Source organism: Bombus bifarius, unplaced genomic scaffold (assembly GCF_011952205.1).
Source record: "Bombus bifarius isolate JDL3187 unplaced genomic scaffold, Bbif_JDL3187 scf7180000007986, whole genome shotgun sequence".
Taxonomy (NCBI): domain Eukaryota; kingdom Metazoa; phylum Arthropoda; class Insecta; order Hymenoptera; family Apidae; genus Bombus; species Bombus bifarius.
The window spans coordinates 109,425-122,889 of NW_022884368.1; the positions used below are offsets into that span (position 1 = coordinate 109,425).

The 13,465-nt window shown below is 26.4% G+C and overlaps 4 protein-coding genes across 5 annotated transcripts; 2 read left to right on the forward strand and 2 right to left on the reverse strand.

Moving 5' to 3' along the window:
- Positions 1 to 180: 180 nt before the first annotated feature.
- On the forward strand, positions 181 to 10,371 carry LOC117205085. The gene is made up of 13 exons (XM_033443164.1): positions 181 to 347; positions 509 to 674; positions 766 to 1,368; positions 1,441 to 2,781; positions 4,104 to 4,250; positions 4,330 to 5,157; positions 5,233 to 5,763; positions 5,842 to 7,038; positions 7,117 to 7,626; positions 7,718 to 8,082; positions 8,164 to 9,755; positions 9,831 to 10,084; positions 10,160 to 10,371. Exons 1-13 carry the CDS (start codon positions 181 to 183, stop codon positions 10,325 to 10,327), a joined length of 7,869 nt encoding a protein of 2,622 aa, XP_033299055.1. The 3' UTR covers positions 10,328 to 10,371.
- Positions 3,087 to 4,121, reverse strand: LOC117205101. The gene is made up of 2 exons (XM_033443187.1): positions 3,626 to 4,121; positions 3,087 to 3,560 (listed from the first exon to the last, which is right to left on the reverse strand). The coding sequence occupies exons 1-2, from the start codon at positions 3,929 to 3,931 to the stop codon at positions 3,525 to 3,527; spliced, it is 342 nt and encodes a 113-aa protein (XP_033299078.1). The 5' UTR covers positions 3,932 to 4,121; the 3' UTR covers positions 3,087 to 3,524.
- A 502-nt stretch (positions 10,372 to 10,873) lies between the features above and the next one.
- Positions 10,874 to 12,600, reverse strand: LOC117205047 (uncharacterized protein C14orf119). 2 transcript variants are annotated; one of them, XM_033443098.1, is made up of 3 exons: positions 12,464 to 12,600; positions 11,845 to 11,937; positions 10,874 to 11,548 (listed from the first exon to the last, which is right to left on the reverse strand). In XM_033443098.1, exon 3 carries the CDS (start codon positions 11,539 to 11,541, stop codon positions 11,176 to 11,178), a length of 366 nt encoding a protein of 121 aa, XP_033298989.1. In that variant the 5' UTR covers positions 11,542 to 11,548; positions 11,845 to 11,937; positions 12,464 to 12,600; the 3' UTR covers positions 10,874 to 11,175. The 2 variants fall into 2 exon arrangements, with proteins under 2 accessions (XP_033298989.1, XP_033298987.1); XM_033443096.1 differs by lacking the exon at positions 12,464 to 12,600 and adding an exon at positions 12,016 to 12,035.
- On the forward strand, positions 12,509 to 13,422 carry LOC117205048 (signal recognition particle 14 kDa protein). The gene is made up of 4 exons (XM_033443099.1): positions 12,509 to 12,666; positions 12,736 to 12,808; positions 12,884 to 12,996; positions 13,090 to 13,422. Exons 1-4 carry the CDS (start codon positions 12,643 to 12,645, stop codon positions 13,204 to 13,206), a joined length of 327 nt encoding a protein of 108 aa, XP_033298990.1. The 5' UTR covers positions 12,509 to 12,642; the 3' UTR covers positions 13,207 to 13,422.
- The last annotated feature ends 43 nt before the right edge of the window (positions 13,423 to 13,465 follow it).

The following is a 13,465-nucleotide window of genomic DNA, read 5'->3' on the forward strand; positions in this document are numbered from 1 at the left end:
TCCCCGCTGTAAAACTTGTTTTTTGGGATTCTGTACATCAAAAATTATAAGCTTGCGAAAGAAAAGTCAGTAATTTTTGAACCTCTAAAGTAAAGTTTAATGGTATTGTCAATATGTGACGTATAACTGAAATACTTTGTGCACTGTGGTTATTTTTTATAGTAAGTAAATTTTAAAAACATGTCAAGAGAAACAAGGACAATGGAGATAAATAAATACATTTTATCAAAATTATGGTATACGTCTCTTATTATTTACCGGAGAAATAATAACAAATCCTTTTTTTCACAATGTAACAATGATATTGAAGATTTTGTCGAGTCAAAAACTCTGATTACAAATTTAATGTAAGTATATATAATGAAATTTTATATATTAAAAATGTTTTATTTATCATATACAATATATGTATATACGTAAAACTAAATATTTTACTACTACTACTACTAAAATATTTTTTTAAACCATTTAAAATAAATAATAACTTTTGTATTATATACTTTTACAGTCATTCTCAGAATGAAAATCAATATCAATGGATAAGTTATATATTATTGCATAAATTTCTCAACAATATAGCTTTAGATACTAAATATGTAGAAAAACCACAAAGTTACGTTCAAATGATATATGCTTTGCAATTGTACAAAAATTTGACAATATATTTACAACAGGTATTTTAAAATTGAATTAATTTATACAAATTCATTTATATATTTTATTTCAATTATATTCATAATTTATTTTATATTATACATTTTACAGGAATTACTAGCATTCTATAAAAATAGTTTAGAACAAAGAAGTTCAGAAGATTTTGAGAAAATACAGAATGGATATTTTATACTTTTGAAAAAAAATGTTTGTGATAATCCATTTATTACATGTTGGATTCTTAACGAATTATTGTTAATTTATCCTAAGTCATCAGTTAATATTATTTATAATCTACAAAATTTTTATTTTTTGCTGATAAAAGAATTGATGGAATTTGAATTATCTAAACAGAAATCAGACAATGACAATTATTTTGGATGTATATTATGTATTATTTCAAAAATGAATATTGTTGAATTTAATGATCCTACATTGTCAAAATGGCTTTTTCCTATGATGTTGAAAACTAAAAATATTCAAGATATTGAATTTGCATTGTATTCAAGAACAGATCATCACTTTTTAAAAAAATGGTGTACTTTTCTTAGTGAATTTTATATACATTCCAAACCTAATAACAATTTGAATCATGTATTGAAAATTCAGAAAATATTATTTCATTTTCCTTCTGCTTCTGTCCCTATTCTAAATAAGAATAATCTTATAGAAAGAATAAGTAATAATAAATTACATTGGATCATAGACATTTTGGTAAGTAACAGGATATAAATTACTATATAAGAGATTATAAAATATTTGTATGTAATATTAATATTTTTTTAGGACATGTGTTATATTTTAATGATAAATGGACGATATAATGATGTTTCATTAATACTATCCTGTACATTATTAAAAGCATTTTGGCCAGTTTTGTTATTTAAAGTTTTGCATGAGTATTCGCAAGAAGAAATATTTTTAAATAATGCTAAGAAAGATTATGATTTCATATGTAATTCAATTGAATTTTTAATACCTAAATGTAATTTTGATGTATTATGTGATCCCACATTGAATGAATTACAAAATGTACTGTGGAAAAATGTAAAAATTTTGAAATATATCCTAAACTGCAGAAGAGAAGATGTTAAAACAAATAACATATATCATGATGAGATAACAGAGACAACTGACTTTCAGCAAAAGCTTTCTATACAGCAGATATTCAATCTTTTACAACATTTTGATAGTCTTTTAGTATTAAAAATGACAACAGATATATATGAACAAAACTATGAAAAAGTAAAAAATTTATTAAAAGATGTTTGCGAATCTGAAAATGTTTTCATAGCATATTGTAGTATTTTAAGTGCTTTGAAAGGTGTCTTATTGTGTAATAGTTATGAAGCAAAGCAATCTATTATATCAAAGTACTTTTTTGATATGGATCATTATATAAAAATCTTATTTCCGCTTAATCTACGAATACAAGTAATAGAAAATATATTTTGTTTACTTTTTTTGCGATATGAAGACTTTGGTCATACACAAAAAAATTATGACAAAAGCTATATAAATAAATCCCATGAGCAATTAAAATTCGAAAGTAAGTGGATGAAACAACATCTAGGAGGTTTTATTTGTAACAAATATGCTGTGAGAGATATATTATTCCACTTAGAGAATATTATCTCGATAACAGAAACTGCATGCACAGAAGAATCTATAGAAGAAAAAGAACAAATTCAAAACAATATTGCTTCTATCAATGCAGCAATAACAAATGCTAAATGGAGATTTGAACTTTATACAACTTCGGAATTTACTAAAAATATTAATATGAAATATGAAAATAGAAGTTACTTATCTAAATTTAAACCTAAATCTCTATTAGGTGGAAAGTTACCTTCCGATTGTTCCAAAGAAAAGATATTTTTTTATCAAGAAGGTAATATTTCAGATGAAACAGAGACAAGATCTAGTAATAGTTCTGAATCAGAACTAGTACATAATACTAAATGGCGAAAACGTTCTAATAGTTTAGTATTAACAACAGATGATATAACAACTAAAGACATCATCCATAAACCATTATTTGTGAACTTTATGCTAGCAACAAAAGAAAGCTTAATTATTAGATGTTTATGGAAAAATGATTATGCAAAAGCACAAGATATTATAGAGGTAACTTTATTAATATAATTTATTTATATGTTTTTTATTGCAGTTTCTAATTTTTTATACGTGTCTTCTTCAAACTCAGTAGGCTTGTATTTAGTTGGTCCTTTTTCTTCTTCTTCTTTTCTTTCAATTTGTCTGAATATACCAGGAGGATTACTTGCATAATATTGCTTTGCAAATAATATTCTTTTTTTTGGAAAACAAAATTTAAAATGGAAACACCAGCAGCACCATCCTATAGAACAATGCACTGGCATGTATTTAAAGCTATTCTTATTTTATGAAATCTTTAATAATGTAATTTACCTCTATGGCACCAACAAGGAACTGCAACACATACATAAATCAAAAACCAAACTTTAATAGTTAGACCTATTTTGCGTAATGTTCTTTTAACAACACATTTATCTTTTTGTTGTTCATAATTGTACATTAAACAATTTAGTGGTTTAATATGAAATATTCCAGTTAGGTTTGTACAATTTTTAAAATCAACTAATTTTTGCAATATCTCTTTAGGATGTTCTTCTAGTTTTCCCTCATCAGTAAAGTTCAAAGTTTTGTTAGAATTTATATATTTCTCAATTTGTCCTTCATATTCTTTTTTGAACTGATCATAGTCATAGGCTTCTTCTCCTGGTTCTGTACTATCAGCATATCTAGGATCTTCAAATATGTTTGCAGAAATTGATCTTTTATTCTTATTGATATTAGCAGCAACATTAGTTATCTTTGAAAAAGAAGAATTATTTTGCAAATTTTGAATTCCTGTCTTTTATAATCTGAAAGTAAATATTAATAAAGCTACATTCTTATCATTATCTAATGATAAACTGGTAGTAATCACTTTATCAAGATTTTCCTTAAAACCAGCAATAAATGGTGCATCATCTTCCCCTATATTAGAGTTCTCCCATATTTTTGATTTTAAATGGAAATACATATTTGTATGCTGTATTTTATTTATGGTTTCATGTTTATTGTAACTGTCTACATATGAATGTAGTGGTCTGTATCTATTTTCATCTTCTATATAAAAGTTTAAATTTCTTAATTCTTTAGGCTGTATCATTTCATTTTCACTTTGTTCATCATAATCTTTATTATCAGAGGCAATCTCGAATACTTTTTTATCTCGTAAATTGATCTGCATAGAGAAAGATTAGTAAAAAAGATTGTAATAATAGCAATTAATAAAATATTAATACTCAACTTTATGCAATGGTAATGATAAAACAGAAACATTCAGTAACAACCATGTAGAAAATACGTTTTGAAATAACATATTTAATTAATATCTATATTAATGTGTTCTGATTTTTAAGACATGCAATATGAAGAATACCCAGCTAACTGGGGAAGTGCAGTTTTCCAAAGCATTACGTACACTTAGGGAAAATGTATGTAAACAAGCAAATACATTGAAAAATAATGGTCAATCTCCAGAGAACTCACAATTTTCTACACTAGAGGTACACAGTAACAATTAATTAATATAATCTATAAGAATAATAATTAATAGTAATTAATCTTACAATAATATTTTTGTAGAATATAAGGCTAGTTACACAAGAGGGTATAAAATCCTCTAGACAAACTAGTCAATTTGAAACGTTTTTGATATCTCAAGAAATGAATTTGCGATTATTATCTATGGAAATTCTCACCAATAATGAAATATTAGCAATATGTGCGTTAGATTTGGCTTTAACAATGAGTCAAACTTACCCAATTTCACAGAATCTTTGTGAAATTGCAGTGAAATACTTAAAATTGTGTAAAACATTTGATAATACTGAATATGTATACTTCTTTCATAAATTTTGTCAATTGTTATATGAAAAGAAAGATGTGGTTTCTGTAGAAGATATACTCTGTGATGCAAGAATTGCATTATGCATAAAGGAATGTAAAGAAAAGGAAAACTTTTGGACTGATATTATGATTAATCATCATGAATTTAAAGAATCACAGACTGATAAAGATACAATTAATCAAATATTAAAAGATAGTAATTATTTGCCTGGTTTAAAAATACTTAGCAAAATAGTAACAGTTGCTTGCGGATCTCGGAAATATATGCAAAATATGTGCTCTCACTTACAACTTTTACATTCAATTATTCCAACTGAACATACAGTATCTACAGTTTCTGATTTATTAAAAATTCCTTTACATTATTATTTTGGTTACCAAATATTTGAACTTAAAATTGAGCCACAAAAACTTGAAGCAATTGCTCATGATTTACAAGTTAATTTGTCGTATAGTATCCTTACAAATACTTGCCCTAAACTTTCTTATCGAGAAGATACAAGTTATACTATTATTAGTAAGGAAAATGGATGTATTGTTTTGAACAAAGCTTCATCTAAGTCGGTGTGTATAAAAAATTTTTAGAGAATTGTATAACAAAATTAAATAACCAAATAATAATAATATCTTAATTTATAGGATTTAAATTACAAGCTTCAAAGACCAAATCAATGCGTTTCAGAGATATTAACAGAAATGTTGCAAATTTTGCATAATTTAAACGTGAATCAATTCCGTTTGGATCCTGATGTTTGTAAAACTATTTTAAACTATTCTGAAATTCAAACTGTATTAAAGAAAACATCTCGTCTTGCAAGTTTAGATTTGAGTGAATTATCTGTGGGTAATGAAACATTAGCATTTCTTTTGAATACATGGAATCTGATGTTTCTACATACTGTTTTAACTATTTGGGGAAATCGTCCTCCTTTTAACAACTTACAGCATGCAATTTCATCAATGTCAGTTGGTTATTTAATTGGTGATTTGGGTTTAGTAACAATTGCTGCACTTAGATCAAAATTATTAAATAACATAATGTTAGAAAATACATTTTTTATACAAGTTGAAGAACTTAATGAACCAGCTTGGCAAGATTTGGACATTACCCATGATCCAAGAGTAATTTTTGTAATGGCTAATGAATTTTTAGGGTCACCTCGTATACAAGTAAGCTATTTTTTCTGTATGACTTATTAAAAATACTTATATGTTTATACAGTTTTTTATTGATATTTATATTTTTAGGTCTATAACTCAGACTCATTGGATGAAGATTTAACTAACGCTTTTCATGAATATCTAAATTATTACTCATGTGAGAAGTCTACTCAAAGTATAGAAAAACAAAAGATAATGTTACTTCCAAAAATTGTAGAACAATATCAAACCTTCATTTCTCAGAATTTTAAAAATGATTTACAGATAAGTAATAACAGTAACAAATTATTTTCAATAAATGATTATTTTAAATCTTTTAATGAAGATATAGTTATACAGTATATGCCACTTTCCTATTCATACAATGTAATATTGAAATATTCAAATTATTCCAATTCATATAATCATAAACAAATTAATCAGTATAATACTACCTGGAAAAATCATAATATAAGACCAAGTTTATTACAATACTTAGAAGGCCAATATTGGATCGTTTCGTATCTTTTACAAAGGATAAATAATGAAAATCCTACTATTTTAAGAAACAGTTGTGATAACTTGAAACGCACCGCATGTCTTGAAAATCTTTTAACGTCATATTGGACGAAGGAATTGAAACTATTATTTGAAAATAATCAAACTCTTGCAGCCATATCCGAGACGATATCAATACAAAAATTGTGGTCTCATTTTGAACTTATGTTAAAGGAAGATGAATTGGATGCTTGTTTGAGACTTATAAATGCTTTGCCAACTCATATTGCTTTAAGCAGCGAATTGCAATGTTTCCGAGATAAAATTCTCAGTCACATAATTTCGAAAAAAAAAGATACATTCAACACGGTGATATTGCAATATTTATATCAAATTAAAGATATATATATATTAAGCCAGACAGTATTGTATAATGTTAACAAATGGCATATAAATATTTGTGAGAATGCATTACTTCATACAGTATATCATGTAGATAACTACAAATTACCTATACATTGTAAGTTACAATTGAATGAAATCTTGCACAGAGTGCTAATTTTTCATAAAATGCTTCCATATTGTATAATTAAATCCAACGAAATTTCGTATAATATTGTTTATTGTACAGAAAAAGTTGACCCATTACAAATTATCAAATCACTAATCAATGCAGATAAATTTGAATTGTGTTTGGAATGGATGGAATGTCAAGCATTTTCTTTAGAAATACATCCTTCTATAACGCAAGATTTTTTAATTGGTTTTTTAAAAAATGAATCTCAAAATTTTAAACAAACTTTAAAGGTATATTAACAGATACTCTAAAATTAATATTATAAATAATAATTTTCAGCTTTTAATAAAGTATATTGTTCTTTCTAGTTTTTTCAGGCATTACCTTTGGATCAGTCAATTAAACTTTGCAAGATTGTCTTAAAAAAGTTAGAGTCTATTGACTCATTAAGATTTATTTGCAATTATTTATTACAGTATTGTAAAGCAACAGAAACTATAAAATATAGACGAACTCTACTAGGAATTGACATTTTAAGTATGTTAAATGTTCAAGAGAGACCATTATATATTCATCTTATCAAGGAACCGTTATTAATGTTAGAACAATTGCTGATGAATTGTAAATTTGAAAGTATTCAAAGGATATTAAGTAGAATTCAAAACAAATTAAATCAAACGGATATCCCAAGAAGTAGCTTTGACAAAATTATAAGATTCTATGCTCAAAAGTCATTAGATTGCCGTGTATCTCTACAATGTGATTCTATTGAAAACAAACCAAAAAATGTACAACATTCTGCTTCAGAAATAGAAAACATTGAGTTTGTTATGCCTATAGTTGTTCCTACCAAAGAAGAATGGATACCTAATGATAAGGTATTTAAAATCACATGCATTTCTTTTTTAACATTACTATCTTATTAGTTTGTAACATTTGAGATTGTTCTAAATGTTTTTTGTTTAATAGGCTGGGAAATGTAGTTGCTGCAAAAGTGTTATATTTTCAATGTTTAATAGACGACATCATTGTCGTAGATGTGGCCGGGTTATTTGTGCAACATGTTCCCAACATCGCATGCAAGTATCTGGTTATCCACCCTCTGTACTTGTTCGCGTATGCACCGACTGTAAACGACAGACCGCATTACAAATGCACACTTTTCAAGGAACAGAGTCCACTCCAAGTAGTGAAATATTTGATTATTGGCGATTAACAAGAGACCAGAAACACAATGATACTATCAGGGAAGAATTTTCATTTGAATATGCCCCAAACATTTCTTTATGTTTAGCTATTCTGAATTTGCATTCCGAACATCAAACATATGCTAGGTAATAGTAACTTTTAAATATTATTTCATTTATTTCATAAGGCTTTCATGTAAGGATATGTAACAAAATGGATATTTATAGTTTTCTATTAGATTGTTGTGACGAAATGAAACGTCTTCTACGACCTGTTAATGGTGGTAGAGTAAATCCTGAAGTTGATCACACAGTTATTATTAAAATGATACGTTCCTTGTTAGTAGCTGCAAAAGTTAAATGTGCCAAGCTTGGTCTTAATACGGGACTAGCTCATTGTGATCGTTTTCTATCGCAAGTGGATCTTATTGCAAGTCTTATTCAATTTGATTGTTTACATTTAATACCATCTGATAGTCTACATGATCACACCCTAAGAAAGTTGAGAGATCTTTTAATTAAAAAAGAACAATGGACTCTTGCTTTAGATGTAAGCACTAAAGCAGGTTTAGAATGTTTAGATACACAAGGAGTTTGGGCAACTTGGGGTAAAGCATGTTTAAAAATGGGATATTTTAATCAAGCACGAGACAAATTTTTCCACTGTCTTGATAAAGTACAGCCTGAGAATTTTGATGATTGGGTAATTCTGTCATATCCAGAAGAATCAGAAATTTTGGGCAAAAATGGAACTCAGAAGCTAATAAATGAAACTAATAAAAACAAAGAAATTAAAGTGGATGAATTAAGCACAAAGAAGATAGAATTTTCAAAAAATCGTCCATTAAAAGATCCGCCATTACTTATAGAAATCCTACAAATATTGGATAATTTAAGCATATACAAGCAATATGTACAGCATCCTCATCAATACAAGTTCAATACCTCGCAAGAAATGTTAAATAATTTTGGAAGCTTTAAAATCGCTAATCAAAGACAGCTTGATATTAAAAACACATCTGTAACGGTACAAAATATTTGTTATCATGAAAGCATTTATTATTTATTAACTTATGGAAGTTATAACTCAATTTTAGAGTTCTTTTTAAAACACGAGAAATATGATAAATGTCTTATTTTTACTTTAGAAAACAATTTGGAACCCGATTTATTTTTCAATGCAATTTACTTATATTGTTTAAGAAATGGAAGTATTGACAAACTTCATGAAGCAATGATGAACAAGGATTCAAATTTATTAATTTGGAAGAAATATTTAATATATATTTGTCATAGTTTAGAAAAAAGACAATACTTGAATATTTTATATCATTTGCAACTTTTTATGAAAGATTTTATACGTGCTGCAATGACTTGTATCCGCTTTTATCTTAACGATGTAAGCGACTATTCAGATTTAAATGCTAAAATTAATTTCTTATTCGACGCCCAAAAACATTTGGAATCTGAGTTGCAAATTGAAATTTTAAGTCGTAAAAGAAAACGAAGTACGAGCTCCATGTATAGCAATCAAGGAATTCTGACAATGGAGATGGAACCATCAGAGATAGATAAACATATAAATTCAATTTCCAGACAAATGGAAATTACAAAGTTTCTAGCAAATTGTGAAAAAGAGGGAAGAGCTCCTATTCACTTTTTAAGCATGTTCCCAAAAAAGGACTCTAATAATTCTTCTAATCTGGAAATACCAACATTATTTGGTGATCAACAACAAAAGATTGACTTGGCTGTTTTAGCCATTCTTTGTGGACGAAATATTGAAGAAGGATTTGGCATAGCATTTAGAATAATCCAAGGTCTCTTTTTGATTTATATATAGCCTAAATACTTTGCAACTTTACCTTTTTATCTAAGTGATGTTATTATTTTAGATTACAATTTACCACAGCAAAAAGTGTATTCTCTAACTGGACACATTTTGGGAATGAAGAACAATATTTCCGCAATAGAACAATTAATTAAATGTTGTCATACGTCTGGGATTGCAAATTCATATATTATATCAGATTATGTACTGACTCACTGTGTGAAGTTGTTATTAACTCATCAACATGATGAAACTAACTCACTTTTAAAAAATGATATTTATAATCTTATTAAATTAATAACTGACATAGAACTTAAAGTAAGACCAAAAATTGCATGCACAAATGGATTTCCGATCTTTTGCAACAAAGTTTATTCATCCTTCTGTTTTCAGATAAATGCATATATCGAATGCAAACAATTAAAAGCAGCATACCTATTAGCTGTGAAACATTCAAGAGCACAAGATATAAGAAAAATTTTGAAGGAATCAGATAGGCTTGGTCGAAATGCTATTAAAGCAATATGTATAAAATGGCTTCAGCAAGAACCAAAATTATAATTTTAGGGTAATTTATAAGAGCGAGTAAACGTGCAATATTTCTCTATTTCGCTTTTTTATTAAAATAAGATATTTTATGTATCTTTCTTATTAAATATTTAAAAAATAAATCTTTTATAAATCCTTTTAAATGATTATTTCTAAGTATTAAATACAAAAATTGAGATTCTGAGCACTACATAAATGTTTCTAAAATAATATACAAAAACATATATATTTTGAATGATTTTTTCATTTTTTATTTTGCAATTAAGACATAAGATATATATGTATTTAATTTTCAATAACTTAATCATGATTATATTAAGTAAATGTATAATATAATCGTAAAAGAGAATATAATAATAAAGTTAAAAGAATTTATTATTAAATACATTACTAATAATAAATAATATTTGACAAATTGGCATCTCTTATTATAGGAGTAAAATATTATACACTTCAAAAATAATACTTTTTATCATTTTTTTCATATATTTTTATAAATTTCTTTTATTATTTGTAAATATTACATTTGTATATCATTATAAAAAAAATTATATGCTCGTAAATAAAGAAAAGTATGTTTAGAAAATAGATATTTCAAAATAATTATGGAATGTATGTATGAATCTTAAATTCTATAGTATAAACTATTATAAACCTATTACAAAATATAAAAAATATTTCAATTTATATATAATACATTCATTATGCATTATACCAAAATGTGCATCAAATATAAATATCAAACTGTATTGTACTGTATTTTAATCATAAATATTTTTTCATTTTTTCCTATTCTTAGACATTCTCTCATAAACCTCTTCTACAATAATAAAGAAGATTATATGCTCCAAGGTGTTTGTTTATATTTCCTTCTTGTCAGATTGTTTATGTTCAGTATGTGATAATGATAATAGCTTTTCATCATATTTTTGTGCAAATGCAGCATCAGCCTCTTTGATTGATGAAAGCAAATGGTCTTTTTCCTGCTGAGACCAATTTTGACTCCATTGTCGAAAGAGTTTTATACGACATTCAAATAGAGTTGGTTTGTCCTCTATAACATTTGCTAAATGTTTCATCTTAGATAACAATCTATGAACAAGATTCGGAGGTCCACATTCTTCGATAAGTATATCCAGAAAGTCATTTTTTTCCATTTCAGACCATTCTTGAAACCATTCCATTATATAGCGTAGTTTTGCTTCATTTGTGAGTAAGGTAGCCATGTTGTACCTGTAATGAAATTCCAATTAAAGATGAAAAAATTATAACTACTTTATAACTATCATATATTGTGATAAGTTTACATAATAAAAAAATATATTTTTTTATCACTCTTTATTTATTTTATTCATTTTATCTTTATTAACGTTTTCTTTAGTTATTTTCGGATTATTGTTTCTAACCATTACAAGTTTTTATTTGTGAGCACACATAATGTTGTGACAATACATTATAGGATAACGATTAATGCAAAAAATATAACATTTAAATGCTATATAAATTTTACAATATCAAAGAAATCTTACAAAATTATTAGTCCGTTAGTTTAGATTTTTTAGGGTTAACTTCAACTTCGTTTTCGAAATCCGAATCGCTTTCCGACGCTAGCCGATCTAAAACTGACAAGAATAGGACTATTAGTTTCTACAGGCTTTCAACTAAAAAATTTTTTATTCTTATTGAGTTTTTCCATTTACTTCCTGTATCAATAGAACTGCCTTGTTCCTTAACGAGGCTAGTTAAAAAATCATTGATTTCAATTTGTGTGGCATTCAAACAAGAAATTAAGTGATTCAGATTACTTGCATCTACACTATTATTCTTTTCATAAATACATTTGACGCTTTTATAAATTTGTACATGTATACTGGTATTATTCATTTTGCCGAAATATTTCTAATAATTTTCATTCACGTAAAAACAAATTTTCATAAATACCAAAAACTTGACTCAAGAAAAGTTCAATTTCTACAGATTAAAGGTGTGTTACATTTCATTACATTTCTTTTACTATATAAATTTTTTAAAGGGAGTATTTAATACCGATATAATAAATTAATTACAATATATAGAATTGATTTTCCTATTCTGAAAGCATTCATAAAAATATATAAAGCGTTACAAATTTTTAATAACAGACCATACATTTAATTGTGCAAAGTTAGGGGCATTTCGTCGTTAACATGTAAATTCTCCATTATATTAAGTTTGTTATATCATTGTCGTTGTCGTTTAGGCAGACCGAATGATCGAATACTGACAGCATAAACGTGTTACATTACTACATTTGATAAACCTTAAAAACATATTTTGAAATTACCAAAATGGTTCTACTAGAAAATGATACGGTAATTTTTTATCTATAAAACATTATATATATTAGTTCGAAAGGGTTTTATATTAACAATTAATTTTAGTTTTTAGTGGAATTAATACGACTTTTCGATAAATGTCGATTTTCTGGTTCTATAGTATTTACTATTAAAAGATGTAAGTATTTGTATTGTTATTTTATAAAGATAATTGGAAAATAAAATTTTTATTTGTAAAATGCTGTCCTCTCAGTTAATGGACACAACAAACCAGTGCCAAGAAAAGGCAAGCCTGCGTTACCAACACCAGCTGAATTTCTTTGTTTAATAAGAGCTACATGCAGATCCAAAAAGATTTCTACTGTTGTATGTATTGTGTACTTTATAATGTATTATTTATTATTTTAATTGTCATTACTGAAACCTATCATCATTAATGAAATATATTTTACATTTCAGGTACATATTAAGGACATAAATAAGTTCCATCAAGCATATTGGAATTCGTTAAAGTCAAGTATCAATGGCCTTAAGAAACTAAAAAAGGTTAAATCTGCAAAACCTAAAGTTCATTAATATTGTGACAATTCAGTGTTTGATATTTACTTATTATATGTGTTATTAAAATTTTTTGTATAACACAAAACATATTTTCCCTAATGTATAATGCAATACTGCCTAAGAAATAAATCACAATGTAATAATTTACAACATAAAAATACATGTCAATACAAATACATTGTTGAATTTTTGTATGTAAATATATATAAAATATAATTATTGTCAACGCGAGTAAGACTCAATTCTATGATTTCTCGTCGTACGCGATTTGTTA